The following is a 26,788-nucleotide window of genomic DNA, read 5'->3' as shown; positions in this document are numbered from 1 at the left end:
TTGCATGTCCCAAGTTTGAGTGAAAATTGGTTGTCCATTTACAAATTGATACAAAAACCTAACCCTTTGATGTCACTACAAATAGATTGTTATAATTAGAATAAAAACTCAGCAGTAAATGGCTTTATTTGGTGATCTGGCTATATATGCTTTATTTCTAATAAGCACATGTGTTGTTCCTATTATATTAACCACTGAGCTCTTTGTTGGAAAGTAATGCTTTTATTTTCATTTTAATATTTTAACATTTTTCTTTTAATTGCAATTAGACAAATGAGATTTTCTTTATATAGTTTTAACAGTCAAGTATTTTACTTTTAAAATCTATGAACTAGTTAATGGACAATATTTTAATAATCTGGTATATTAAATTCAAAGTTTAACATCTGGCAAAACTTTTGCTTCACAAATTCACTTTTTTAGAATGATAGGAAATATATACAACTCAGAATCCGTATTTAGACAAATGCCCTTTTCCTTTCCTCAACATAAAAGCTTTAAAAAGTGCAGTATAAAAGTTTTAGATATGAAGGCACTGCATAACCTGCATCATATGGCTGTCTTGCTTAGCTGCAAGAATAATGAAAATATTCTACCCTTAATTTTATGGAGCATAAGAAAATTTTTGAGGAAGGACTTAACTCTCAAAGAAAAAGAAACCTTTTACCCCATTTAGTTAATTAATTCCTTTCCAAGATTGCTTTTCAAAAACTTGTTGGAAAAGCTATCTAGAGTACGTCAACCACAAATATGCCTGATCTCATTCTGCATGAGTGTCAGAGGAAATGGGGAAGAGTACTACAGGTGTGAAAATATATATATTTCCAAAATAGTAACATATCTATTATGATAAAGCTAAATATACCTTTCTAAATCCATGGTTTTTATATAAATATTGCCAATAACATGATCTATTAAAAGAATTTTTAAAGTTCACGGTATTTTTAGAAATCAAATAAACAAATTTGAGCCATTATAATCTCCTATTCTTAAACATAGGGAGTTTGTATTTTCTCCCAATACTGTATTTGGTCTTAAATTCATTGGGCAATAATGATGTATGATTCAAGAAATGCTGATATTCTGAACTCTGTTATAAAAACAAAAACCATAGCCAGGGGACCTTTCAAACAATTAGCCATGTTTGTTATTTTCTTACAAAGCAAATCAAATGCTCTCCAACATCACATGAACTATAATAGTAGCCATAAGAGGCTTCATGGTGGCTTGGAAAATTGGATCCTCAAGTTCTTGGTAGCATATAGTTGATTTCAAATCCCCTTTTTAAGGACATGCCAAAAAAGAATGGAAATCTGCCCCTTAAATTAAAATGATACTGTATGTCTTCACGGGAAGAAACATTTTAGTTGAAGTAAACTTTGTTCTTTCAAAGGCCAGTAAAATAGTTGTCCAAAGATTTTGTCCCGGAGGCCAAGACATCTTTACAACCTGGTCTAATGATTCATGTTTCTTTATAAGTGCTTTCATTACATATACAGGAGAAGAAAATAATATATATGCTTTAATCAGATTAGTTTCAGAACAAATAAAATAACACATTAGAGAAAAAAATTACTTAAAAATAGTTGTATTTATATTCCACAATTTGTTCAAATACTGGTTTTCTTATAAACTTTCTACAGGATGTTTTTAAACAAATTCTTCACATTGTGTTTTGACTATGTACTTACGGAATTTCAGGGAAATAGTTCTGTGTATTTTTAATAGCTTAATTTGTACTAAAGGGATGGTAGGTGGTCACATGCAGTCCATGTGGGATTCTAACATGACATTTAGTGAGTTTTCTGATGTGGACCATCCCTTTGATGCTGAAGGTAATGCATCTGTTGAAAGAAGTGACTGTAGATTTGGATTACTGCTCTCTGCATCTTCCAGTTTTTCTGTGTTGTCTTCCCAATTAATGTGGAATCTTGTGACCCTGGGATTAGATGCCAAAATATTCCTTTGAAGCTAGAGGAAAAAGGAAACATCCAGATGGTAAACACTACAAAAGTTAAATCACCATATACAAATAGGAGCTTACTAAAATGGTTCCTGTTAGTACTTCTAAAGGGCTAAGTTCATATACAAAGGTATAATTCAAGTTAAGTACCTTAAATATAACTAATAAGGACTAGGGCTGTAGCAAAGAAGTTATTTTAGACGAACAGAAAAAATATACGGAGAATCTGAGGGGATTCGTCTGGCTTTTTAACTACTTAACTCCTATACTTCTGTTTTCTAAAAGAATCTCCTCTTTTTTGAAAGTGAATGCTTTAGAAGATGCTTTATTTAACAAGCTACTATGTTGTTTAGATATGTTTTCAAGGAAAATGAAAAATTGTCAAATACATCTTATTATTATTAATGGTTTCCTACACCTTTTAAAGACAGCTCATTCTTAGAAACAGTCCCGTTTCTTTTCTTTTGTGCTATACAAGGTGCTTCAGAGATAACAAATTGGATCAATGGAAGGTACCACAACAAGGGTGAAAAATAGTTCTGCCTTATTATCAGAAAGGAGAACATGAGAACATTCTATTCTGTTGCCATGTAATTTTTCTGGCATGGTCTGGCAGATAGAGTGCCATGTTCAACTTCATTTACTGTGTACTCTCACAAAATCACCAGTTACTAAACTGTTATAGTTCCCAGTGAAAAATCAAAAAGTACTAAGTATCTTTAAGAATGCTGAATCATAGATTTCATCTTCTCACTCAGAATTTAAGCTGTTTTCAGTTACCAGAAATATTTAAGACCATTGGTTTAACTTCTAAGAATAGCAGATAAAGCATGTAGGTGTTTTGAGATAACTGTGTTCATAGAAAAAACAAACACAAAACTTTCTCTCACAATTTTGGGAAGAGTTATACACAAAAATATCATCATTGAATAATTAGTACAACAAAAATGAATTTGTATGTCCTAAAGGTTGAAATGAACAGAATCATGATGGGAATAATCAATATGGCAAATGCTATACAGAAAGCCATAAACAAAGGCCTGTCTCTTACAAGAAGTACTTTCGCTGGGCGCGGTGGCTCACACCTGTAATTCCAGCACTTTGGGAGGTCGAGGTAGGCAGATCACTTGAGGTCAGGAGTTCGAGACTAGCCTGGCCAACATGGTAAAACTCCGTGTCTACTAAAAATACAAAAATTATCCGAGTGTGTTGGTATACACCTATAGTCCCAGCTACTTGGGATGCTGAGGCAGGAGAATCGCTTGAACCTGGGAGGAAGAGGTTGCAGTGAGCTGAAATCACGCCACTGCACTCCAGCCTGAGCAACAGGGCAGGACACTATCTCAGAAAAAAAAAAGAGGTACTTTAATTTTTCTAAACCATCAGAAATGCTCAAGGTGTCTGCCTACATTAATTACTAATGACTCATCTGAAGGTAGGGTTTAAAGTCATCCGCGGTAATGGAACAATAATTAGTTGCCCAGTTGGCATAAGGATCTCAGATTTATCTCAAAGCCATTTTAATAGTATACTATGAAATTGCAATAACAACTGCTTTAAAAATTGCATAGTAAAAGTAGTTAAAAAGGAATAGTAAGAACATTACCTTAGAAAAGTCTGGTTTTACTGGCGGATTTTCCCTTAATTCTGTCTCAGTATATTCATTATTTACATAATAGCCAACTCTAATAAATTCTTGTCCTCGATAGGTACAAGTAATTAGCACAACAGTTACGCCTACTGCATCTGCATCTGGAATGAGTCCTGGATTAGGTGCATCAGCCTAGAATAAATTAAAAAGAAAAGAAACACACACACACAAAAGGCTGTTAGTGGCAGGCAACACTGGAGTTTGTTACCTAGAACTCAGTTGAGGACGCAACAACAAAAACTTGGAAATCATACTGAGAAGGAAAATGCTCATTTTTGACTGACTAGTAATAAGCTGGAAAAGACAGTTCATGTTTCACCACAGCATACATAAGGACCCTCGATACTTGAAAGCATGACTACACTTCTAAAAGGAAGAAATTCTGGCTACACTGCGTGGTGATTCATGAAGGATTATACACTGTTCATTATAAAACCTTTATAGTCAGCAATTGATTTTAACCTTTTCAGTCATTATTTTCAGACCTAAATTAGTTAAGTATTATCTCCTTATAGCCTGTTGGTCACAAATGTTTATTACACCAGTTTCCCTCTCCAACCCAGGATACTTATATTCTCATACCCACTCACCCACCCCCACAGGTATTCTAATAGTAAATTAGTATAAAACTGAAAATGAGGCTGGGTACGGTGGCTCAGGCCTGTAATCCCAGCACTTTGGGAGGCCGAGGTGGGTGGATCACAACGTCAAGAGATTGAGACCAACCTGGCCAACATGATGAAACCCCGTCTCTACTAAAAATACAAAAATTAGCTGGGCATGGTGGCACACACCTGTAGTCCCAGCTACTTGGGAGGCTGAGGCAGGAGAATCGGTTGAACCTGGGAGGCAGAAGTTGCAGTGAACTGAGATTGCACCGCTGCACTCCAGCCTGGCAACAAAGTGAGACTCCGTCTCAAACAAAACTGAAAATGAGATGGAAATAGCTACATAGCAGATTTTCAAAAAATATTAATAACCCTCTATTATGAATAGTTACTTTGCTAGACTCTACAATATAGTATGCTGTTTAAACCACACATAATGTGGAAACCAATGAAGGTAAAGATTGTTTTAGGCAGATGTCAAAGACCTTGTTTTAAATCAGGCTATTGTAAGGTGAACCTTGAGGAATGCGAAAGTAAATTGAGTTAGACTAGACTAAGAGCATGAGTGAAGGGCATGGTCCCATCCACCGTAGTGTGCAGGATAGTAATGAGATGACCGAATGGAAGGAGCCATAGGCTGGGGAACACAGGCAGTGATGGCTGAGGCATCTGAGGCAGCCATTCTGGGTGGTAAATGGATCAAGTCCCAGCAAATTAGCTTACCTGTTGCCAGGGCACCAAGGAATATTCCTGGGCCTAGATGAGCACTTTAGCCAATGCCTTAGCTTGGGAAAGTTGAAGACTAATGTTTACTGTATGCCTAACACAGGTAGATGATACAAAAAGGCATAAAATTGCTACCTAGTGTCCTAGGCTAAAAATCTCAGTCACGCTCACTCCCTTATCTCCTACATCTAGTCAGTCTCAGCATTTTTCATTTCTGGAGGCTGAATTCATGTCATCTCCTATCTGGAATATTGCTTAGAATTTTCTAACTGATCTCCCCAGCTGTAGCCTATCATTTGCACTGCTACCAGCATTAACACAGATCTGTTCCTTTCTCTTTGGTTTTAAAACCTCAGATTATTAAAACCCTCAGATGAGTATTCCCTTTTCTAAAGGATAAAATCTCAGTTCTTTAACTTCATTGATAAGGCCCTTCTCAGTTTGTCTCCAACCAACATCTCCATTCATACCTCCTTTAACTCCACCCTTGTTCTAGAGATATGAATTACACAGGTTCTTTAAAACTTGGTGATAAATCTTTCACACTGTCCGAGCACAGTGGCTCATGCCTGTAATCCTAGCACTTTGGGAGGCTAAGGTGGGCGGATCACTTGAGCCCAGGAGTTTGAGATTATCCTGGGCAACATGGCGAAACCCCATCTCTACAAAAACAAATTTAAAAAAGAAGTATTTCACCCCCTGTGCTTCTAACATACTGTTCCCTTGGCCTGAAAGGTCCTTTTCTCACATCCTGAAAAATTCAACTTTTAATATTTTTTGGAGCTTACATTGAGTGTATTCTCAGTGATGCCCTTTCTAACTCAGAAGGTAGAATCAATAGATTCCTTTTTTATGTGCTGATATTTCTTGTCACAAATTCTTTAAGAATGTATGCCCTGTGATCTAAACATGTTTATTTTTCAGTCTTCTCTTCTAGATGCTACGCTTTATCCAGGGCAGGAGTCCCATCCAGTTCATCTTTATAATCTCATGTGTGGCTCAGCTCTGAGCACTTATTATTTTGGAATTCATCGGTAACTCAGTTCCTGCCCCAAAGGGGTTTATGATCTCTTTGGCGAGACACCAGGATAGGGACAGCCAGCCTTGTCCTGGAGAATATGCTGTTTGTCTTAGAGATTCTACACACCCCTGCACAGAGGGGTTAGATTACTTCCAGTGTACCCAAACGGATTCTAATATACCTGGAAGTGGGTGGAGATGGGAAATACATAATAGTTCAGTACTGCTATGAGAACTCTTCCCCCATATTGCTTCCCTTCAGTGAATTGGTTCTAGGCATGTTTCTGTTTTAAAATCTGTGGTAAATATAAAACATTTTTTTAAAAGCATTTTACAATTTGAAAAGGATTCATTTTGAGCAAATTTGAGTAGAGAAACTTGCAAGCCTTTCAAATAATTTAGGATGCAGAAGTGATGAGCAGAGATCTTTGTTTTGACTGTAGCTAGCAATACTAGGCAGATGTCTGGACATCTTCCTGGTAGCCTTTGACTCATTCAAAGAAAGACATGTTTAACCATTTAGAGAGGCAAAATTGTGGCAGACCAGGAGATTACTATAGCAGTTTTAAAACCCAAAACAAAAGCTGTAATTTAGTCTCTTTCTGTTGATAATGGTGAATTTTGCAAAACCTTCAGGCTGAATATACATTGTGCCTCCTCTGTTCTTTTTTGCAACATGTACACTGACACCAAGGTAAAACTACGTGAAGATCACTGGCAGGAAATGCTTTTGAATACATTTTTTTCCTATAGCACTTTCAGCCAAAAGCTTAGGAGTATGCTTAATAACAAACACAAAAGATTTTCAGGGTTTGTTTCAATAACAAGGCATTTATTTGTAAGTTCTTATAGTAGCAAAAAAAAAAAAAAACAAAAAAACAAAAAACCAAAGGTATATCAGTACATGTCAACCCAGGTTTCTTTTACTGTATCATGAATTATCAGTAAAGTATGGGTTCCCCAGGCCTGTGGGTCAAAGCAAGTCCTGCTTTTTTATATAACAATTTCAAGAAGTTAAGAGAATAAAAATGTAATTCTAATTATAGGAATAGGGCACTATTTATGAGTGAGTTGAGTGTACTGTTTTATTCCCCATAACATTTTAATGAGATAGAATATTATCCATATTTTATAGAAGACTGGAGTGACTAAGGGAGGAGGTTAGGCAGGTAAAGTCACACAGCAATAAGCAGAGGTGTCAGCATTTGACCTGTATCTGTAACTGCAGTGCTTCCTCCTGCAGGGCATTGTGTTACCCATGTCTTTTACAGGGTTATGCACTCACACAACTTTGATTAACAGCACTTTTAATTCATATATTTAATTAGTATATTTGAGCTTTTCTTAGCTATTTCTTTAGATACAGTAAATTATTTGTTGCTTTTTAATCAAAAGTACTATGGCTAGGAAACCAAGATTCTAAATTCTGTATTTAGGACAGGGGAGGGAAAGGTAGCAGCTCTAGAGATAGCATGTGTCTAAGTGATTCTTTGCCAGTTTCTGATAGGATTATTTGACCAACAGTATTCATTTAAATTGGTCCCATCTGTGAAGTGAGAAAACAGAGGTCAGGCATAGGAAGAGTTAGATTTTCTTTCTGGATTAAGTCTTTTCAGTGAGTTCCACTTAACTGATGGGACTTTGTTGGGTTGAAATACTTGTAACAGAAATTAATAGTAGTTTTAAAAACCTATGGCTAGTTACTCTTTGGTCTATTACAAATATCTCCCTTATAAAGAAGCATGCATAATTGAGGAATAATTGAATGGTTTCATATAGCAATTTAACATGGATTAAAAGAAATAACACTTTTGAATATAGAAGACAATGTCTGAAGCCTTGGTATAGATCCAAATACTCTCAGTGGTATCTAAGAACATAATTTTTATGACTAGAACTTCTCCTCACAAATACCTAGTGGGGTAGTAAATTTGCAAAAGTAGTCCTCTATAAGATAATGTAGATTATTAGATGCTTTAGTAAACTCTGGAATGTCATTCCAATGATCCAAGACCACACATCTCTATCCACTAAACATATCTGTTAACCTAGCTTAACTACTGATTATGCTGAAATAAAGTTGTTTTTGTTACATCATCAGTTATAGTGGCTAAAACCATAAACTGAAGATGCATATTACTGACAATGCCAGTTAGTTTTAGATATTTTGAATCCATGTTTTGGGATGCTAGACAGCCACGTTGGAAGTCTGATACTTAGATGCTATTCACAGGAAGAGCCCAAAATTCACCACCCTGTGTGCCATGATACAGTATAAAGTTTACTGCAGGCTGTGCATCTCCCTAAAATAAACATCACATTAACATCTCTCAGCATATAAAACCAGGAAGTAAGAGTTCCTTTGTGACACAGAGACTGCCTAAAACAAGATGGAAACAGATTAAAAGTGAATGCAGCAGAAACAGAGTTATTGAACCCAAAAGGAAAGGGATAACAGTTATAATAGATAATATAGTCTACTTCAAAACATATGTGGCATACACATTTACCAAGATTAATCTTACCTGAAATACAAACATATGCCTTCCTGCAGGAACAGGGCCCACTAAAACAGAGTCTAAAACTTGATCGTATTCTTCACTTTCTGCAGAGCCCACATAGATAATTTTCCATTCCAAGTCTAGGGTTAAAAAACCAAAGCATTACTTCATATTCAGTAATTACATTACCAGATGACATCAAAGACCCTTTTAATGTCCACTTAGCCACTTACTGGCTGTTAGGCTTCTCATGGCAATCCAGAAAGGCAGTGAAATGCTCTTTATAAAGTTCTTACCAGAGTTCATACTTTATATCAGAGTTTCTCAAAATATTCTTTTGTGAAACACTAGTTCCTAGACAGTGCCTCACAAACAAGATAACATAGCCAAACACTTGGGAAATGCTGTAAACCTTGAGGATTCATAAAGCACACTGGCATAGTAAATTTTCTGAGACATCCTTCAGTAAAGAATACCAGTAACATTAATCCAGCATTTCCCAAATTTATTTGGCTATGGAATCCCCCTTTTTTTGTATGTCATCTTTTAATGTCCTCCTCAACACACTTTGGAAGGGCAGCCCTATACTATGTTGCAGAGATCTAAATAATCACAGAGCTCCAAAGTAGAAAAATTATTAGTAAAACCTCCCTTGTGGCTCAGAAGTAAGTGGCTTCAGCTCATCAACTGTCTAAAGGATGACGATGGGGTTTTTCCCTTATGGCACCCCCGTGTCGTACATTCTTTAAATTGGGAAGAGGAAACCAAGATCTTTACACCACGTGATACAATAGAGTATACACAGCGGAGATAGGCAGGAGGAAAAGACATTCATTCAGGTGCAACTCAAGGCGTTACATGTAATTCAATATAGTAGATTTTACTGAGCATGCTTTACAATGTGTTCTGTGAAGTGAACCCAGAGATGAGTAGAACTCTTTGGAGGAGTCTCCTGTTTAGTCGGGGAAGAAGATAACTTTGTAATACAAACCATCTCTGAGAGACCTCTTCATATTCTTTACGTATTTTGCACTGTGGGGCCTGCCTCTTGCATTCAACACACTGTTACATAAGCACTCCCAAAGGGTGAGTTTCTGGGTCACTTATGACAATCTAGTTAGTGCCATCATGTGTTGCCGTTTTTGTGTAACTGTAGATAATTTTGTTCCCTAAGTTGATAATAGAAATAGTAACGTACTGCTCATTTATATTGTATTGTAAACTACAATCAACTGAAAGGTCCTTTTTTATTTTCTCTTATTAAGTCACTAATCACTTTCTGAGGACCTATTATGTCATGGCTCTGTCCTAGAACTAGACCATTTATATTTCCAGCTTCCAGCACATTTCCAGATGCAGGGTGCTGCATCTGACATCTCCTGAGATCATCTGTTGATGGAGATAGGGAGGAAATAGACAATATAAGTATCTCATCAGAGGGAACGGCAAATACAAAGGCCAGAGGTAGGGTACACTTGGCAAGAAAAAGCAAGGAGGCCAGGGCTGGAACAGAATGAAAGCAAGGGGGAAAGCAACTAACCCTATAATTGAGGATGAGGGGAACAGCCAGATCATGCGGTTTTGAAGGCCATCATAAGGACTCTGGCTTTCACACTGAGTGGCATGGGAAGCCATCGGAGGGTTTTGAGCAGAGCAGTAACAGGAGCCAACTTTCATTTTTTTTTTTTTTTGAGATGGAGTCTCACTGTGTCACCCAGGCTGGAGTGCAGTGGCACAATCTCCGCTCACTGCAAGCTCCGTTGCCTCCCAGGTTCATGCCATTCTCCTGCCTCAGCCTCCCAAGAAGCTGGGACTACAGGTGCCCGCCACCACGCCCAGCTAATTTTTTTGTATTTTTAGTAGTGATGGGGTTTCACCGTGTTCACCAGGATGGTCTCGATCTCCTGACCTCGTGATCCGCCCACCTCGGCCTCCCAAAATGCTGGGATTACAGGCGTGAGCCACCACGCCTGGCCCCAACTTTCATTTTAAAAGGAATGCTTTGATTGCTGTGTTCAATATAGAATGTAAGAGGACAAGGGAAGAAACAGAATATTTCAACAATTGAGGCAAGAAATTATAGTGGCATGGACCTCATGTGGCCATGGGGCTGTGCAACAGTTATATTCTGGATAAAATTCTTAAGATGAAAGCAGCAGGAGCCACTTTTGCAGGGGGGTGACATGGGGTGGAGGAACAATCAGGAGTTCATTTTAGACATATTTGAGATGTCTGCTATCTAAGTAGAGATACTGAATAGGCAGGATAAAAATTTGGAAACTGTCAATGATATGTTAAGCCGGAAAAATACATAGGCTTGCTCTAAGGAATGAGATTCGAGACCTCCAAAGATAAGAGGACAAATAAACAAAGTAAGTTACAAAACAAGTGGCAAATGAGGTAGGTGACCCAAAAAGCAAGTGAAGAAACTGTTTTAAGCAAGTGGTGTGAAAGGCACTGAACTAGCCAAGTGAGGATAAGACTAAGAATCATCACATAGAGTGGCTGGGCACAGTGGCTCACGCCTGTAATCCCAGCATTGTGGGAGGCTGAGGTGGCTGGATTGCTTGAGGTTAGGAGTTTGAGACCAGCCTGGCAAACATGGTGAAACCCATCTCTACTAAAAATACGAAAATTAGGAGTGACACATGCCTGTGGTCCCAGCTACTCGGGAGGCTGAGGCACAAGAATCGCTTGAACCCAGGAGGCGGAGGTTGTAGTGAGCCGAGATCGCGCCACTGCACTCCAGCCTAAGCAACGGAACGAGATTGTCTCCAAAAAAAGAGAAAAATTATCACATAAAGGTTTTCATAAATTTTAATTTTATATATAATTGTACCACTACATATAACGCCCCTGGATCCTAAGTGGTATAAATTGGCATTTGTGGACTGGCAAAGGAACACAGCCATAATTTATAAACCTATTTTAGAACATACCTACTATATGCTGGGTATTAGTCCTGCCACTTCATACCTATTGTTTAAACCTCAACAGCTTCATCATATGGATCAAATTATCACCATTATGCAAATAAGTTGAGACTCTGAGAAGTAAAGTAATCTACACAAATTCATAGTTTGTACATCAAAGAATCAGAATCCAAGCTATGCCTACAAACCCCGGGCTTCTTCTGAAAACCTAACTGGGAAGATAAGATAAATTCTTTCTAGCTCTGAAGTTAGCAGTGGAATAAGGGAATTTATTTGCAGGGGAAGTGAGAGCAGAGGCGATGGTGAGATAATCTTGCTTTAACAAGAATAGGCTGCAACTCAGGGAACACTTGTACATTGATTTTTATGTTTATGGGATGCTTGCTATAGTTACTGAGTTTTACATGCTCAGTACTTTTTTATACATGAGCATCATTTTTTTTTTTTAAACCCAGCTTTCATTTAATTCCTCTGCCCCCTGTATTTGAGGGAGAAAGGGTAAGGTCAGATGCTTTACATAAGTTCTCAGGTGAAGAAATCTGTTCATTTATTTTAACGTTAACTTTTATTTAATCACAGTAATCATGATTAAATGATTTACCCAGCCTGAAAGTATTTCCATTTGTGGTGAGAGTGAGTGAATGAGGGAAGTCATCAAGGGAATTTTTAGCTAATTACACTACTTGGGAAGACCTGTGGTCTAGTGGAAAGTATGTAGGCTTTGGAATTAGAACAAGCTGAAGCTGGAAAGTCTGAAACACCGTGCTCAATTCTGGTATAAGTATTCAATTGAGAGTAGCTGTAATTAAGATTATATGTAAATTTAAGAATGGCAGGATGGTCAATCAAAACTTGTACAGGCTTGGTAACCATCAAGCACATCCAGCCAGGATCTCAGGCTGTCTTAACCCCTGATATAAGCCCTGTATTAGAAAGAATCAAATTATGTTAAGACCAGATATTCCTCACAGCTTTTTCTGAAGCAAAGCTACAGAGCAGCTCTTAAAGAAAAGTAAATGTTTGGGGGCTATTGACGAAAGTATGAAAAATGGTGGCCAAACTCTGCTTTGAGACTTGAGGCAAAATAACTTACAAAGAAAATTCTTTTCAAAATATTCTATAGTTTGGGCTGGGTGCAGTGGGCTCACTATAATCACAACACTTTGGGAGTCAGGGGTGGGAGGACTGCTTGAGCCCAGGGGTTTGAGACCAGCTTGGGCAACATGGCAAAACTCCATCTCTACAAAAAATTAAAATATTAGCCCAGTGTGGTGGCACATTGACTATGGTCCCAGCTACTCAGGAGGCTGAGGTGGGAGGATTGCTTGAGCCCAGGAGGTTGAGGCTGCAGGTAGCTGTGTTTGCACCACTGCACTCCATCCAGCCTGAGTGCCAGAGCCAGACTGTCTCATTTAAAAAAAAAAAAAATTCTATAGTTTAAGAACAGAATTTTTAAAAGAACTATAATATAGAAGTATGGAACCTATAAGAAGCCTTTGCTAAGTAAACTCAATTTCCTTAATCCACATAGCCTCTAGGTGGAGTATACAGGCATGGCACCTTTTTGAAAGATTCCTTTGCAGCTTCAGTATGACTCAGCTTAAAATATTTTTTAAAATACTAAATAAATGCTCAGTAATGGTGCCTAGGAAGTGAAATATACCACTGGAAATAAGTATATTTTTGATACCAGTACTGTAAAACCCTGATGTGATTCAGCTGGGTTCTGAATGGATCCCAGTTAAAAATGGAACCTGTTTTGGCTTTATGAATGGCTGGTTTCATCTATGCAATGTAAAAGCCCTGTAACGACATCCTGAGTCATCTATCTTCTTTGTTCAGAGCTGACTCCTAAAATGGAAGGCATCACTTGAGAAATACCTGTAATTTGAAGAACTTCTGGTGGTATACTTGAAAAACACTGTGGTGTAAGTTGGAATGGACCGATCAATGGTTTTTCTTTTGTCTATTTTTATATGCAGTTGGCAATTAAAAAAAAAAAATTACTGACTGTTGGGTGTGAAAAATGGGCCTGGTAGCTGCAATGCTTATATTAATAGTAGTATCATACAGATGACTTCAGAGTAATAAGAAAAATACCCCTAAGTGTTATCAATGGCCTATTTGAAATTATTTTAATAAATGAATCATCTTTCAAAATTTGCCCTATATATGTATGTGCATTTATGCTCTATATAGGTTTACCAAAAAAAAAAAAACCCCCACAGAGGGGCACATGTTAAAGTAGTAATTGTGATTACCTAAAGGAGATAGGGGAAGGCATTGAGTACAGAGAACTGTTAACTTTATATATGCCTGTACAACTTTCTAAAAGTTTATTACAATGATATATATTGTTTTATAATTAAAATTAACCTTACATATGATACATACATTTTAGAGATTAAAAACTAGTTTTTAAAATGAAAAGTTTTACATGCCACGATTAGCCAAATCATCTTCAGAGCATTTTAAAAATACACTTCTAGTTCAAAGAAGTATGCCCCTCATCGATGAAGTTAAACTATTTCCCCTTCAAAACTGGCAAATGAAGCACTGAATTACTTTAGTAAAATATAATTAAAGCAAAGATAATTGTTGTTTTAGCTTTCTAAATATTACTAAACATATTAAGAATACGTATTTTTAAGACCTTAAAATATATGTAGAAAAAATACCAGGAATTCTTGGACTGACATGAGGAGTTTAGCTTAATTTCCTAGCCTACGTTTGTGTTTTATGTTTAGGGTGTGTTCTGCATCTGGATGTGGAGTTATTTTACATTTCAACACGCTCTTGAAGAAAGTCTTCTTTCAGACTATTTAGAAGGCAGAGATTAAGTCCTGGAAATTATTTAAGTATCTTATTTCTGCTCTTAGGTTAAATGTAACTTCCTAGCTCAGCTCTCTCTCTCTTCCTGAGATTAGCTTTTCGTCATTAGGAGAAAGGAGTCCACGTTGGTTGGGGAGCCTGCGCGCCAGCATCCCGGCGCATCCCGGGCACCGGCCGAAGAGGACCGGCCGAACAGGACCCGCGGCCCCCGGGGAGTGCCGGCGCCCAGCCCGCGGCGCGGAGGGGCCGAGCCTGCGCCCGCCTCCCCCGCTGGTTGGTCGAGGAAGCCAGAAATCAGCGCGAGGACAGCCTCGCTCTCCTCCCCGAAGCGGCCAGGCATGGCCAGCCCGGAGAGTGCGGCGACTCCACCGTGAGCTCTCGAGAGTTACTGCCTCCCTTTCGCCGCGGGCAGGCGGGCGAAGGGGCGAGAAGAGGCGCCGTGCGCCGGGGTCGCTGGCCCAATTCTCGACTGGGGTAAGATGGCTCCGCTCCGAACTCGCCGGCGCGACCACACGCACAGCCTCTCCCTTCCCAGCCTCCGTGCCCGGGCCCGGAGGGTCGCGGAAGCTGTTGGCGGCGCTAAGCCAGCCCGGCGCGACCCCAGGAGGCGCCGCGGGCGCGAGTGCGGGTCTCCGAGCTGCCCGCCCGCAGACAAAGCTGACAACATGGCTACCTCCGCTCCTCCGCTCAAACAAGTTCCTCGCAAGTTGAGCCCGGCAGGCGCCTGGGCTGCGGCGGAAAGCCGCGCGCGCCTCGGCGGCCGTCGACCATCAACTTGAAGTTTCCCTCCGCAGAGCAGCCCGCGGCCGCCAGGCGCCGAACACAGCCGCCCAGCGCGAGGCCGGGCCCGGGAAACTTTCAACGTCTGCAGCCCGCAACTGACAGCCCGGGCGCACGGGCGCCGCACTCACCTTCAGACAGGTCCTCGATGCACTCGAAGGTGATCTCGAACTGGAACGGGTTGTAGAAAGGAGAAGGGTTATCCAGCACCACTACATTGTTCACCTGAACCTTTGCCATATTTTGAAAAAAACACAAACAATGGGAACTGGGGCTGGTTGCGGCACAATAAAGTCCAGCGCGCGGCCGCTCGGGAGAGCGCAGACCCCCGCCCCAGCGCCGGCCCGACGTTGTGCAGCGGCGACTTGAGAAACTTTTTTTTTCCTCTTTTTATTTACACGGGAGCACTCCACAGTGTTTTGCAGCTTTCCTATTTCACTAAACTACAGCCCATTCTGCTCTGATAAGTAGCAGCGTTGCCCTCGATTGGCTGCACCCGAGCTCTGACCCTCCTCCTCCAGCGAGGGCCTCCGCAGCCAGCAAGATGGGCTCCCGCTCCCGGAATGGACTCGGAAACTTTAACTGCGGCTCCACCTGCTGGTGTGGATTAGGACAAAGGCGGAGAACAAAGTGAGTGGAATAAGGGCTGGGAGGCCCGCGCGGAGGCCGCCGGCGGCGGCGCGGAGAGGGGCGGCGGGGGCGTGGCCGCGGCGGGGAGGCGTGGCCGCGGCGGGAGGGCGCGATTCGGCCGACGCCCGCCCCTCCGGTTGGCTTCGTGTGGGTGTTTTGGCGTTTTTTGTTTTTTTGTGTTTTTTTGTGGTTTTTTTTTTTTTTTTAATTTTTTAACGCTCTTTTTACATCATTGCAACAGCTTTGCCGGCCTTGCTGAATTTAGCAGATGAGAATCGGTGTTTACACTGGGTTAGGTTCAGCTTTCTGTGTATCGGGTAGTAGTTGGAGTAGAGAAAAAGATTGCCTGCAGGGGAAATAAATTGCATGTTATAGACCGATGTCAGCTCGAAAGGAGCAAAGCCATTTTGGAAATCTAGCTCTTGGCCAGTATCTACGTTTAGGCACGACAGCGCCGTTAAGCAACACAAAATGAAGGGCGAGGAATGATTTTCCACACACTGTGCTTGGAAAATTTAAATAGGTAACCTTTGGGCTTACACCTGGGCGTCTTCTTCGGAGTCCAGATCTGGAAAGTCCTAGAATAAGAAAAAAATCACAAGAGGTGTGATCAGTTATACCCTAGGTTACTGCCATTGGGAGAGCATAGCAGGAACATAAAAGGAGAAAATGGAAGTGTCAGGAGACCAACAGGGCAACACACATAATAGAGATGGGAAAAAGAACACGAAGACATACCAAGACATTTGATCTTCAAAAAAATTTCTGACCTAAACCATTAGTAAAGCAAATTCTGAGGAGCCCTTGCTTGCCTGTAACCAGTTGAGATCTGAACTGAGGAAATGTTGATTCGTTTATGCTGTTTGACTACCATTGCGGGGAAAGAGAAAGCTTTAAACACATTTGTGAGCCTAAACCGTTTCTATTACTAGTAAGTGGTATAAAGATTTGTTTTTATTACTTGCTATCCATAAACCGTCACTTTTTTCCTTAAATGTTGTGAATGAAACCACCAAACTTGGCCAAATTCAGAGAGAAAATTAATTCTGAAGTATCTGTTCTGGAAGAGTTTTCTCTTAGGATAGTGCCCAGAATTTTGATTTGTCATTCTTTGGGCATTGTTCATACTTAAGTAGGTGGCTTCTGATGAAACGTTTTCATCTGATGGTCTTTTGAAAGTTAATGTGAGACAGCTAATGTCAGCCCCTCCTACATTTAGGAAGACCAGTTAGAGTGGGGAAGAGTTCCCTTTTTTTGTCATGGATTGAACAGTTAGATATAGGACCTACCAGGAAAGACTTCTTCAAGCCAGTTGTTTGTGACATTAGAGTATTAAGAGTCAAACCATGGTGATAGACACAGATTTTTGTGACTGATAAACCATATACTCTTCATTGTTATTGGTGCTGGTTCTAACACTAGCTAAGATAAAGTGGAAATTGCTATATGCTGTAAGACACTCTGTATGTGTAAGGTAAAATGACCATTTGAAGATTAAAACTCCTGTGAGACTGGTGTATGCAGCTGTGTGATTCTTACAGGTACTCTTAAGAGGAGAGTCTAGTCATTCTCATAAAAATGACATTTTATGCTTGTTAAAATCAGGTGCATTTTGCAGTCTGACCGTAAGTGTTACAGTGAGACTCGTTATAAAACTCACTTTTGGTGGATGTGCAGCATGAAGGACTGAGAAGATCTACCTGGATACCACTAATTTGGCTTATTTTCTTTGAAACTTTTCGTTTAACACGTCATATACCATATACAACAGTATTTAAGAAGAAAAGATTCCCCGACATTTCACTGGAAGCTGCAAGAATTAGCTCCAGGCTTCTCCTGTCTTAACTCTTGTATTATTGCTTGTCAGAAATACTAAAGGGTCGTTGAACACTTTGTTCAATAGTTTCCTCACCATTGACACTACCTTACTCCAGGAGAGATCCAAAAGGATTCCTCAGATATCTCCTGGCATATTTCTAATTTAACTGGTATGCTGTAGGAAAAAAAGAATTGTGAAAGCCTCTGTCTGGTTTCAGAGGCAATCAATAGGACCTGTTGCTGAACAACTTTGATGACTCCCAAACAGCTAATTGTACAACAGATGGGTCACTGTGAATATCTTCCTTTATTAAGTACCCAAGGGGGTCCCACATGATGTTTGGAGGGCTGCATGGAATGTAATCCTCCAATCGCTTCTCACTATGGGTTACTTGGGGGAAGGATGGCTAAGAGAGATTTTATCAGCTCTAAGATGAACAAAGCCTAAGCTAGTGCTTAGGGCAAAAATAAATGAAACTAGTTACTTGTTGTTTAGAATTATGTCTCCCCCAAATTCGTATGTTGAAGGTACCTCAGAATGTGACTGTATTTGGAGATTAAGTTAAATGAGGTGGTTAGGGTGGGCCCTAATCTAATCTCACTGGCATCCTCATAAGGGGAAATTTAGATTTACAGAGAAGCACCAGGGTCACACGCACATAGAGGAAACACAGCAAAAAGGTGGCTATTTGCAAGCCAAGCAAAGAGGCTGTAGAATAAACCAAACCTGCCAACACTGTGATCTTGGATTTCTAGCTTCCAGAACTGTGAGAAAATAAATTTCTATTGTTTAAGCCACCCAGTGAGTGAGATTTTGTTATGGCAACTCTAACAACCTAATATAGTTGTAAGATATTTTTCCCCTCAGAACTAAACTTATTTGAGAATATAATCTTACTGAATCCAAATATTGATCAGTTCCCAAGCACTTCCTGTGGGTGAAATGACGTGGTCGTTCAGCCATGCCAGTAAGGGTGTGGCATATGTGGAGTGGTGTGGCTGTTGCCATTCTTTAGAGGAAGTATATACCACTGGGCATATAGCTTGAATTCTGAAGACACAAGATGCAGCTTCCTTGCATGGATTCACGACTCTTCTACAGAGAAGTGAAACTTGAAGTCAAGTTGAGGTCATACACAAAACGAGATGAAAGAGCGAATTCAAATATACTAGAATTGAATTAAATCCCGAATTAAAATATATTAGAACTAGGAATTAAATTGAGTGTCAGCCCCTGCCTACTGCAAAAGTTATCATAGGAATGGAAGTACTAATCTCTAGCTTTTGTTCAAATCTAGATTTCCACCTGGGGTAATTATACTATCACTGTGTTGAATTATCTTCTCATTTGTATTATTACCAACTTAAAAATTTTTCTCATGTAAGGCTTGTTTTAATATGGTCTTTAGTTAGTTTAAAAGGCTCCTTTTTATTTATTAGAAATAGGTCAAAATTTAATGATAGTTTTAAATAAAATTTTCTGTATAAATGTAGACTAGAGATTTGATGGAGTCCATGGACATTTCTAAATGGAGTAAATTGTACAATAATGATTTCAATAATAATTCTTTACATACATACAGAGAGCATTTTTTGTGTGAAAATTTTATGCTAGGCTCTATGAGAAATAGTCAAAGACATACAAAGACCTTATGGTTCAGTAGGAAAGGTAACTAATCAAATAAGTATGATGCAGAATAGGAAGTGTTAGATGCACCTGTAACCAGTTATGTTAAAATAGGCAAAAGAAAAAGTGTTTTCTTGACCATTTGTAAAAAACTTTAAAATACCTATGTTTTTGAGCCTCACAAACAGGAATGGTAGGAGGGTAAGATATCATCCCATATAACAAATGAGGATGCTGGTGCTCAGAAACCCGTTCCTCTGATGACTGTCCTACCTTTGTACTCTCCACCATGTCAGGTAAATTTTAGAGTGGGCTTCGTATGTAGAAAAAATAGATTGCTATCATTTTCTGGAAGAACCCACAGGCTGGCGGACACTCCAGTAATTACTTGATTAATGAACTCTTGAGGAACAAAGCTCCATTAATGAGGTTGGTCCAGGTGCATACTGGGAGAGAGAAGGAGACCCAGCCAAGGCAAAGCTGGGGGAGGCTCCACACAGGAGTATTACAGATGTCAAGCCTCCTATTGAAAAAGGCATCCCTTGGAAGTTGTAGGGGATGGAACTACACATCCTGGAATGTATCCTTATAGTTTTTATAAGGTTTCCATGTCTGTTACATAGTGTACCCTCTCCCCTTCTCTGCTCCACCTCACTAATGAAAGTTTCACTGTTTTGTGTTCTTTGCTAGCCACCATTGTGTTAGAAGTTTGTTGAAGATATAAGCTATATCTGATCCCTTATCCGTAGCTGGACTATACTGTAAAATACCTTTTAGATAACCATACATTACATCAGTCAACTTTCTGAAGCACTGTAATTACGTTTATTGGCAGTTTCTTGGTGTTTATATCATTATGTTGTTTTTGACCAGAAGAATATGAATGGAAATGCCTAAAAATTATTTTCTGTCTTTTGTACTTAGTTTTTTGTCCATGTCTTCTTAGTCCTCTTATCAATCAAGGTCCTTCTAAACTCATTTCCTCTTGAACTCAGTCTCTACTTGCAGTCCATCTTCCTTCATGTTTGATAGTATATTCCATCCTTTTCTCTCTAACCCTCTACTGCTCTCATTCATCAGAGGTTCACTTTTTAATACCAGGAAAAAAAGCAGTAATCAGTAGAGAGGACGCAAATCTTTAAAACATCTCTAGGCTAGACCACTGCTTGTACAAAGCCATTGCTAAGCATAGCAGCTTTTCTAGTTGGTTACTATAGAGACAAATGACATTAGATGGAGTCATGCTTGGCAGAAGCTAGGCAAATAGGCTTTGTGAGATTGGAGGCCTCATATGCATGATCATTTAGAAAGAGTCAAAAACCAGAAAGGATAGGGAGGGGAAATGCTTCACAAATGAGCTAATAGGTAATTAATTGGTAGAAATTTGGTTGGTAGAATTTGTGCCTGCTAAGGCTTTGAATCCGGCATACAAAGAATCCACATCCAAGTACCCTCTGGTATGATTACACAGTAATTTTTTTAGATAACAGCTTTATTGAGATAGCATTCATGTAACATTTAATTCGCTCATTTAAAGCGTCTGAGTCAGTAGTTTTTAGAATATTCAGAGGTGTGCAGCCATCATCACAATCAATTTTAGAGTATTTTCATGATCTCAGAAAGATACTTTGTAGTCTTTAGCACATCCCCCTTCCCAGCATATCCCCCAAGCAGTAGGCAAGCACTGAATTACTTTCTGTCTGTGTAGTTTTGCCTATTCTAGACATTTCATATAAATGGAATCTAACAATATGTAGTCTTTTATGACCAGCATCTTTGAAGCATAACTTATGTTTTTGATGCTTTCATTCATGTTGTGTCAAAAATTGATGCTTTATTCCTTTTTATTACCCAATAATATTCCATTGTATAGTTATACCACATTTTATTTGTCAGTTGATGGACATCTAGGTTGTTTCTACTTTTTGGCTATTATGCACAATGCTGCTATTAACATTTGTGTACAAATTTTTTCATGGGATGGGACAAATGTTTTCATTTCTCTAGGTTTATGCTTAGGAGTGGAATTGTTGGGTCAGATATTGTAACTCTTTTTGAGGAGCTACCAGACTGTTGCTTGTTTGTTTGTTTGTGTTGAGACGAGTCTCACTCTGTTGCCCAGGCTGGAGTGCAGTGATCTAGGCTCACTGCAAGCTCTGCCTTCCGGGTTCACGCCATTCTCCTGCCTCAGCCTCCTGAGTAGCTGGGACTACAGACACCCGCCACCATGCCCAGCTTTTTTGTATTTTTAGTAGAGACGGGGTTTCACCATGTCAGCCAGGATGGTCTTGATCTCCTGACCTCGTGATCTGCCCACCGCTGCCTCCCAAAGTGCTGGGATTACAGGCGTGAGCCACTGCGCCCGGCCACCAGACTGTTTGTTAAAGTGGCTGTGCCATTTTACATTCCCACCAGCATTCCAATTTCTCCATATTCCCACCAACACTTGCTGTTATATCTTTTTGATTATAGCTGTGGTGGTGCGTGAAGTAGTATCTCGTTGTGGTTTTGGTTTATATTTCTCTGATGGCTAAAGATGTTGAGCAGCTTTCATATGCTTATTGGCCCTATGTATATCTTCTGTGGAGAATTGTCTGTTCAGATCATTAACCACCCCCTCCACCCCTTTTTTAAATACAGATGGAGTCTCACTCTGTTGCCCTGGCTGGACTTGAACTCCTGGGCTCAAGTGATCTTCCACCTCAACCTCCTGAGTAGGTGGAACTACAGGAGCATGCCACCATGCCAGCTCTTTGCCTATTTTTAAAATTGGGTCATTTGTCTTTTTATTATTGAGTTGTAAGAGTTCCTTATGTGTTCTACGTAAAAGTCTTTTGTCAAAACATGATTTGCAAGAAGTTTCTCTAATTCTTTGGATTATCTTTTAATTTTCTTGGTGGTGTCCTTTGCAGTGTAAAAGCTTTTAGTTTTGATGATGCCCATTTAATCTATTTTTGTTATGTTGGATTGTGCTTTTGATGTCATTTCTCAAAAACCATTGCCTAATCCAATGTCATGAAGATTTACACCTGAGTTTTCTTCTAAGAGTTTTATTCTTTTAGCACTTTAGATTTGGGTCTTTGATCAAGTTTGAATTAATTTTTGTATATGGTGTGAAGGGGTCTGAATTCATACTTTTGCATGTGCTTGTCCAATTTCCCAGCAGCATCTGTTGAAAAGACTATTTTCCTAATGAATTGGCTTGGAACCTTTCTCAAAATGAATTGACCTTAAATGTATGGGTCTATTTCTGGAAAATCAATTCTGTTCTGTTGATCCTATGTCCTTATGCTACTGCTACATTGTCTTGATAACTTTAGGTTTGTGTAGTATGTTTTGAAATCAGGAAGTGTCAGTCCTCCAACCTTGTTCTTCTTTTTCAATATTGGCTGTTTGGCATCCCTTGAATTTTCATATGAATTTTAGTATCACTCTATCAATTCTGCAAAGAAGCCACCTGGGATTGTGACAGGGATCGCAATGAATCTATACATTCCTTTGGGGAGTATTGCCACTTCATGATAGTGCCTTCCAATCAGTAAACATGAGATGTCTTCATTTATTTAGTTTGCCTTTAATTTCTTTGAATAATGTTTTGTAGTTTTCCTTCTTTCTTTTTTTGATTTTTTAGGCTGGAGCACAGTGGCATAATGATAGCTCACTGCAGCCTTGAACTTCTGGGCTCAGGCGATCCCCCAGTGTCAGTCTGCAGAGTAGCAAGGACTACAGGTGTGTGTGTGCTACCACACCCGGCTAATTGTTTAAAAATTTTTTGTAGAGACAAGGGTCTCACTGTATTGCCCGAGCTAGTCTCAAACTCTTGACCTCAAGCCACCCTCCCACTTCAGCCTCTTGAAGTGCTGAGATTACAGTGTGAGCCGCCACACCTGCCTGTTGTCTTCATAGTATAAGCTTTGTACATTCTTCGTTAAATTTATTCCTACATATTTTATTCTTTTTGATGCTATTGTAATGGAAATATTTTTCTAAATTATATTCGGATTCTTCTTTGCCAAGTGTGTAGACATACAATTGATTTTTTTTTTATATCCATCAGTCTAGCTGAGGCCATTTATGAATTTCAATAAATTTCTAAGGATTTTCTGTATACAAGATCATGTTATCTGTAAATAGAGATAGTTTTATTTCTCCCTTTTCCTTCTGGATGCCTCTTGTTTCTTTTTCTTTCTTTCTCTCTTTTTTTTGGCCTAATTTCCCTGCCTATAACCAGCAGTACAATGTTGAATAGACATAGTGACAGAAAACTCTCTCTCGTTCCTGATCTTAATGGGAAAATTTTCAGTCTTTTATCACTAAAAATGATATTAGCTGTGAGTTTTTTGTAGATGCCTTTTGTCAGGTTGAGGAAACTCCTTTGTTCTTAGTTTGTTGGATGTTTTTTATCATGAAAGGGTATTGAATTTTGTCAAATGCTTCTCCTGTTTCTGTTGAGATGATCATGTGCTTTTCTTTGTGTGTGTGTGTGTGTGTGTGTGTGTGTGTGGGTGTTTTTTTTTTTTTTTTTTTGGTCCCTTATTCTACTAACGAGAATACTATATTGATTGATTTTTCAGGTGTTAAATGAACCTTGCATTCCTGGAGTGAATTCCAGTTGCTCATGGTGTATAATCCTTTCTACATAATGCAAGATTTAGTTTGCTAGTATTTTGTTGAGGATTTTTGCATCTGTATCCGTAAGTGATATTGATCTTTAGTATTCTGATGATGTCTGTGTCTGATTTGTGGTGTATGGGCAATACTGCCTCATAGAATGAATTAGGAAGTATTTCTCCCTCTTTTCTCTCTATAGAAGAGTTTGTGAAAATTTGGTATTTGATTCTTTAAATTTTTGGTAGAATTCACCAATGAAGTTATCTGTGTTGTTTTTCTTTATGGGTGGTGTTAAAAATTATTATTATTACTAATTCAGCCTCTTGTTTATAGTCTAGTCAGGTTTTTTTTTTTCTCCTTGAGTTAGTTTCAGTAGTTGGTATAGTTCTAGGGATTTGTCAGTTTCATCTAAGTTACTTAATTGGTTGATGTAAAATTGTTTATGCTGTTCCTTTACAATCCTTTTGACTTTGAATAATAATGCCCTATCTTTGATTCCTGACTTTACTAATTTGATTCTTTCTTTTTTGTTTGGTCAGTCTAGCTAAAGGATTGTCAACTTTTGGTTTCATTAATTTTCTCTGTTTTTATTCTCTATTTCATTAATTTCTGCTCTAATATTTATTATTTCCTTCCTGTGCTTGCCAGTAGTTTAGTTTGCTCTTATTTTTTCCGGTATCTTAACATAGAAGCTTAGATTACTGATTTGAGATCTTCTTTGTTATTTTATTTTTCATTTTTTATGTTTGAGATGGAGTCTTGCTCTGTCTTCCAGGCTGGAGTGCAGTAGGGCCATCTCGGCTCACTGCAAGCTCCGCCTCCTGAGTTCAAGCCATTTTCCTGCGTCAGCCGCCTGAGTAGCTGGGACTACAGGCGCCCGCCACCATGCCTGGCTTATTTTTTATATTTTTAGTAGAGACAAGGTTTTCACCGTGTTAGCCAGGATGGTCTCGATCTCCTGACCTTGTGATCCGCCCACCTCGGCCTCCCAAAGTTCTGGGATTACAGGTGTGAGCCACCGTGCCCGGCCGGCTATTGTTTTAATCTTAGGGTTCTTTGTTGATCTGCCTAGTTATATTATCCTGATGAATTGATGCTTTTATCCTTTTAAAATGCACCTTTTAATTGCTAATAATTTTTTTAATTTAAAAATCTTTTGTCTGATATTATAAATACTAGAGCTTTCTCATTGATGTTTACATACATATGTTTTTCCATCCTTTTACTTTCAACCCATTTGCTTCTTTGAATCTAAAATATCTCTTGTAGATAGCATATAGTTGGTTCTTTTTTATATCCATGCTGTCAATATATGCCTTTTGATTGGATTGTTCAATCCATTCACATTTAATGTTACTGGTACGGTTGTATTCCTATCTGCCATTTTACGTTTTGTCTTCTGTATGTCTCAAGTCGTTTTGGTTTTTTTTTAATTCCTTTTTTACTGCTTTCCTTTGTATCAAATGAATATTTTCTAGTATAGCATTTTTTATTTCTTTAATGATTTTTCTCTATTTTTGTTATGATTTCCTTAGTGGTTGTTATAGGGCTTACTTAATGTATCACAGTGTTTCAGATGTAGACTTATTTTATTTCAGTGAGATATAGAAATGTTACCCCTGTGCAATTCTATACCATTTTCCCCTTTTTATGCTATAATTGTTATACATATTTCTTCTATATATGTTACAAACACAAAAATACATTGGTATAATTATTGTTTTATGTAATTTTATACCTTTTGAAGAAGCTCAGAAAAGAAGGAAGAGCAAGAGTTTGTTATATTAACTTTCTTAATTACTATTTCTGGCTCTCTTCATTTGTTCTTGTAGATTTGAGTTACCATCTGGAGTCATTTCCTTAATCCAATATAGCTTGCTTTCCACCTGCATTCTTTTGCTGTTACTGCCAAATATATTGCATTTGTATATGTTATAGGCCCAACAATACAATTATATACTTTTTTAAAACAATTGCTTTTTAAATCAGTTTAGAAAAGATATGTGTCTCTAAACTGTTTTTTTCTAGTTACATAATTACCTTTGCCAGTGCTCATTCTTTTTTCAATTTGAATTATCACCCAGAGAGATTTGTTTTCAACTTGAAGAACTGCCTTTAGTAATTCTTTTAAGGCATGTCTGCTAGCTACTGATGCTCCCAGTTTTTGTTTATCTGGGAATGTTTTTATTTTCCCATAATTTTTGAAAGAGAGTTTTGCTGGATATCAGACTCTGGGTTGGATTTTTTTTCCTTTAGTACTTTGAATATGTAATCCCACTGCCTCTGGCCTCCACTGTTTCTGATGAGAAGTCAGCTCTTAATTTTATTGTGGCTCCTTATAAATGAAGAGTTGTTCTTTGATTGATTTAAAATTTTCTGTTTATCTTCAGTTTTCAGCATTTCTACTATGATTTATGGGTGTGGATTTTTTTAAACGTATATCCTACTTGGATTTTGTTGAGCTTTTTGAATGTATAGTCTATTGTTTTTCATCTAATTTGGAGAGTTTTCAGTCATTTTTTTCTACTCCTTTTAGTTTCCCTCCTTCTGGTATTCCCAATATATGTATATTGTTCTGATTAAAGGTGCACAACATTTCTCTGATGCTCTGCTATTTTTTGTCTTGCCCTTTACCTCTGTTCTTTGGATTGCATAATTTCAACTGATCTCTCTTAAAGTTTGCTGACGTTTTCTTCTGCAATTTCAGGTTTACTTTTGAGCCATCTAGTGAATTTTTTGTTTCAATTGTTGTACATTTCAAATCCAGAATTCTTACTTGGTTTTTAAAAATCCTTTTTATCTCTTTCTTGATATTCTCTATTTGTTGAGACATTGTCATCATACTTTTTTTTTTGGCATGTTTGAGCACATTTAAAATGGCTACTTTGAAGTCTTTGCCCACGACATGTGACATCTCTGGATCCTCTCACAGGCAGCTTCTGTTGTCTTTTTCTCCCTGTGTGTGGGCCACATTTTCCTGTTTCTTTGCACATTTTACACTTCTTTGTTAAAAACTGGATATTTTAATTTAGTGTATTGTACCAGTTCTTTATATTAATTCTCCTCCTTCTCCAGGCCTTGTTTTCTG

The 26,788-nt window shown here is 38.6% G+C and overlaps 2 protein-coding genes and 1 long non-coding RNA gene across 7 annotated transcripts in view; 1 reads left to right on the top strand and 2 right to left on the bottom strand.

The window, feature by feature from the left end:
• MCM9 (minichromosome maintenance 9 homologous recombination repair factor) overlaps positions 1-26,788 on the top strand; it is a 122,354-nt gene that overhangs the window by 25,900 nt on the left and 69,666 nt on the right. For 2 of the 5 annotated variants that reach the window (XM_074036946.1, XM_074036947.1), the window contains exon 1: positions 14,504-15,644. The exons of the other annotated variants lie outside the window; for them this stretch is intronic. In XM_074036946.1, coding sequence (XP_073893047.1) covers positions 15,559-15,644 — 86 coding nt within the window. In that variant the 5' untranslated portion in view covers positions 14,504-15,558. Of the gene's footprint in view, positions 1-14,503; positions 15,645-26,788 lie in introns of those variants that run through there. 5 annotated transcript variants of the gene reach the window in all.
• ASF1A (anti-silencing function 1A histone chaperone) lies at positions 203-15,451 on the bottom strand. The gene is made up of 4 exons (XM_005551682.4): positions 15,146-15,451; positions 8,494-8,609; positions 3,570-3,746; positions 203-1,971 (listed from the first exon to the last, which is right to left on the bottom strand). The coding sequence occupies exons 1-4, from the start codon at positions 15,252-15,254 to the stop codon at positions 1,759-1,761; spliced, it is 615 nt and encodes a 204-aa protein (XP_005551739.1). The 5' UTR covers positions 15,255-15,451; the 3' UTR covers positions 203-1,758.
• On the bottom strand, positions 15,863-16,513 carry LOC135970524 (uncharacterized). The gene is made up of 3 exons (XR_010586212.1): positions 16,383-16,513; positions 16,173-16,222; positions 15,863-15,990 (listed from the first exon to the last, which is right to left on the bottom strand). It is a non-coding gene; the product is annotated as an uncharacterized lncRNA (long non-coding RNA).

The sequence above is a fragment of the Macaca fascicularis genome, chromosome 4 (genome assembly GCF_037993035.2).
Source record: "Macaca fascicularis isolate 582-1 chromosome 4, T2T-MFA8v1.1".
Classification (NCBI taxonomy): domain Eukaryota; kingdom Metazoa; phylum Chordata; class Mammalia; order Primates; family Cercopithecidae; genus Macaca; species Macaca fascicularis.
The sequence above is the reverse complement of the archived record's forward strand: the minus strand, read 5'-3'. Positions and strand labels throughout refer to the sequence as shown.

Excerpts from the sequence above, each read along its gene's own strand:
- ASF1A (XM_005551682.4), bottom strand. The coding sequence starts at position 15,254 with ATGGCAAAGGTTCAGGTGAACAATGTAGTGGTGCTGGATAACCCTTCT. Across the intron at positions 3,747-8,493 it reads GGCATATGTTTGTATTTCAG|GCTGATGCACCTAATCCAGG; the intron begins GTAAGATTAATC and ends AATTTATTCTAG. Across the intron at positions 1,972-3,569 it reads TAAAACCAGACTTTTCTAAG|CTTCAAAGGAATATTTTGGC; the intron begins GTAATGTTCTTA and ends TTTTTCCTCTAG.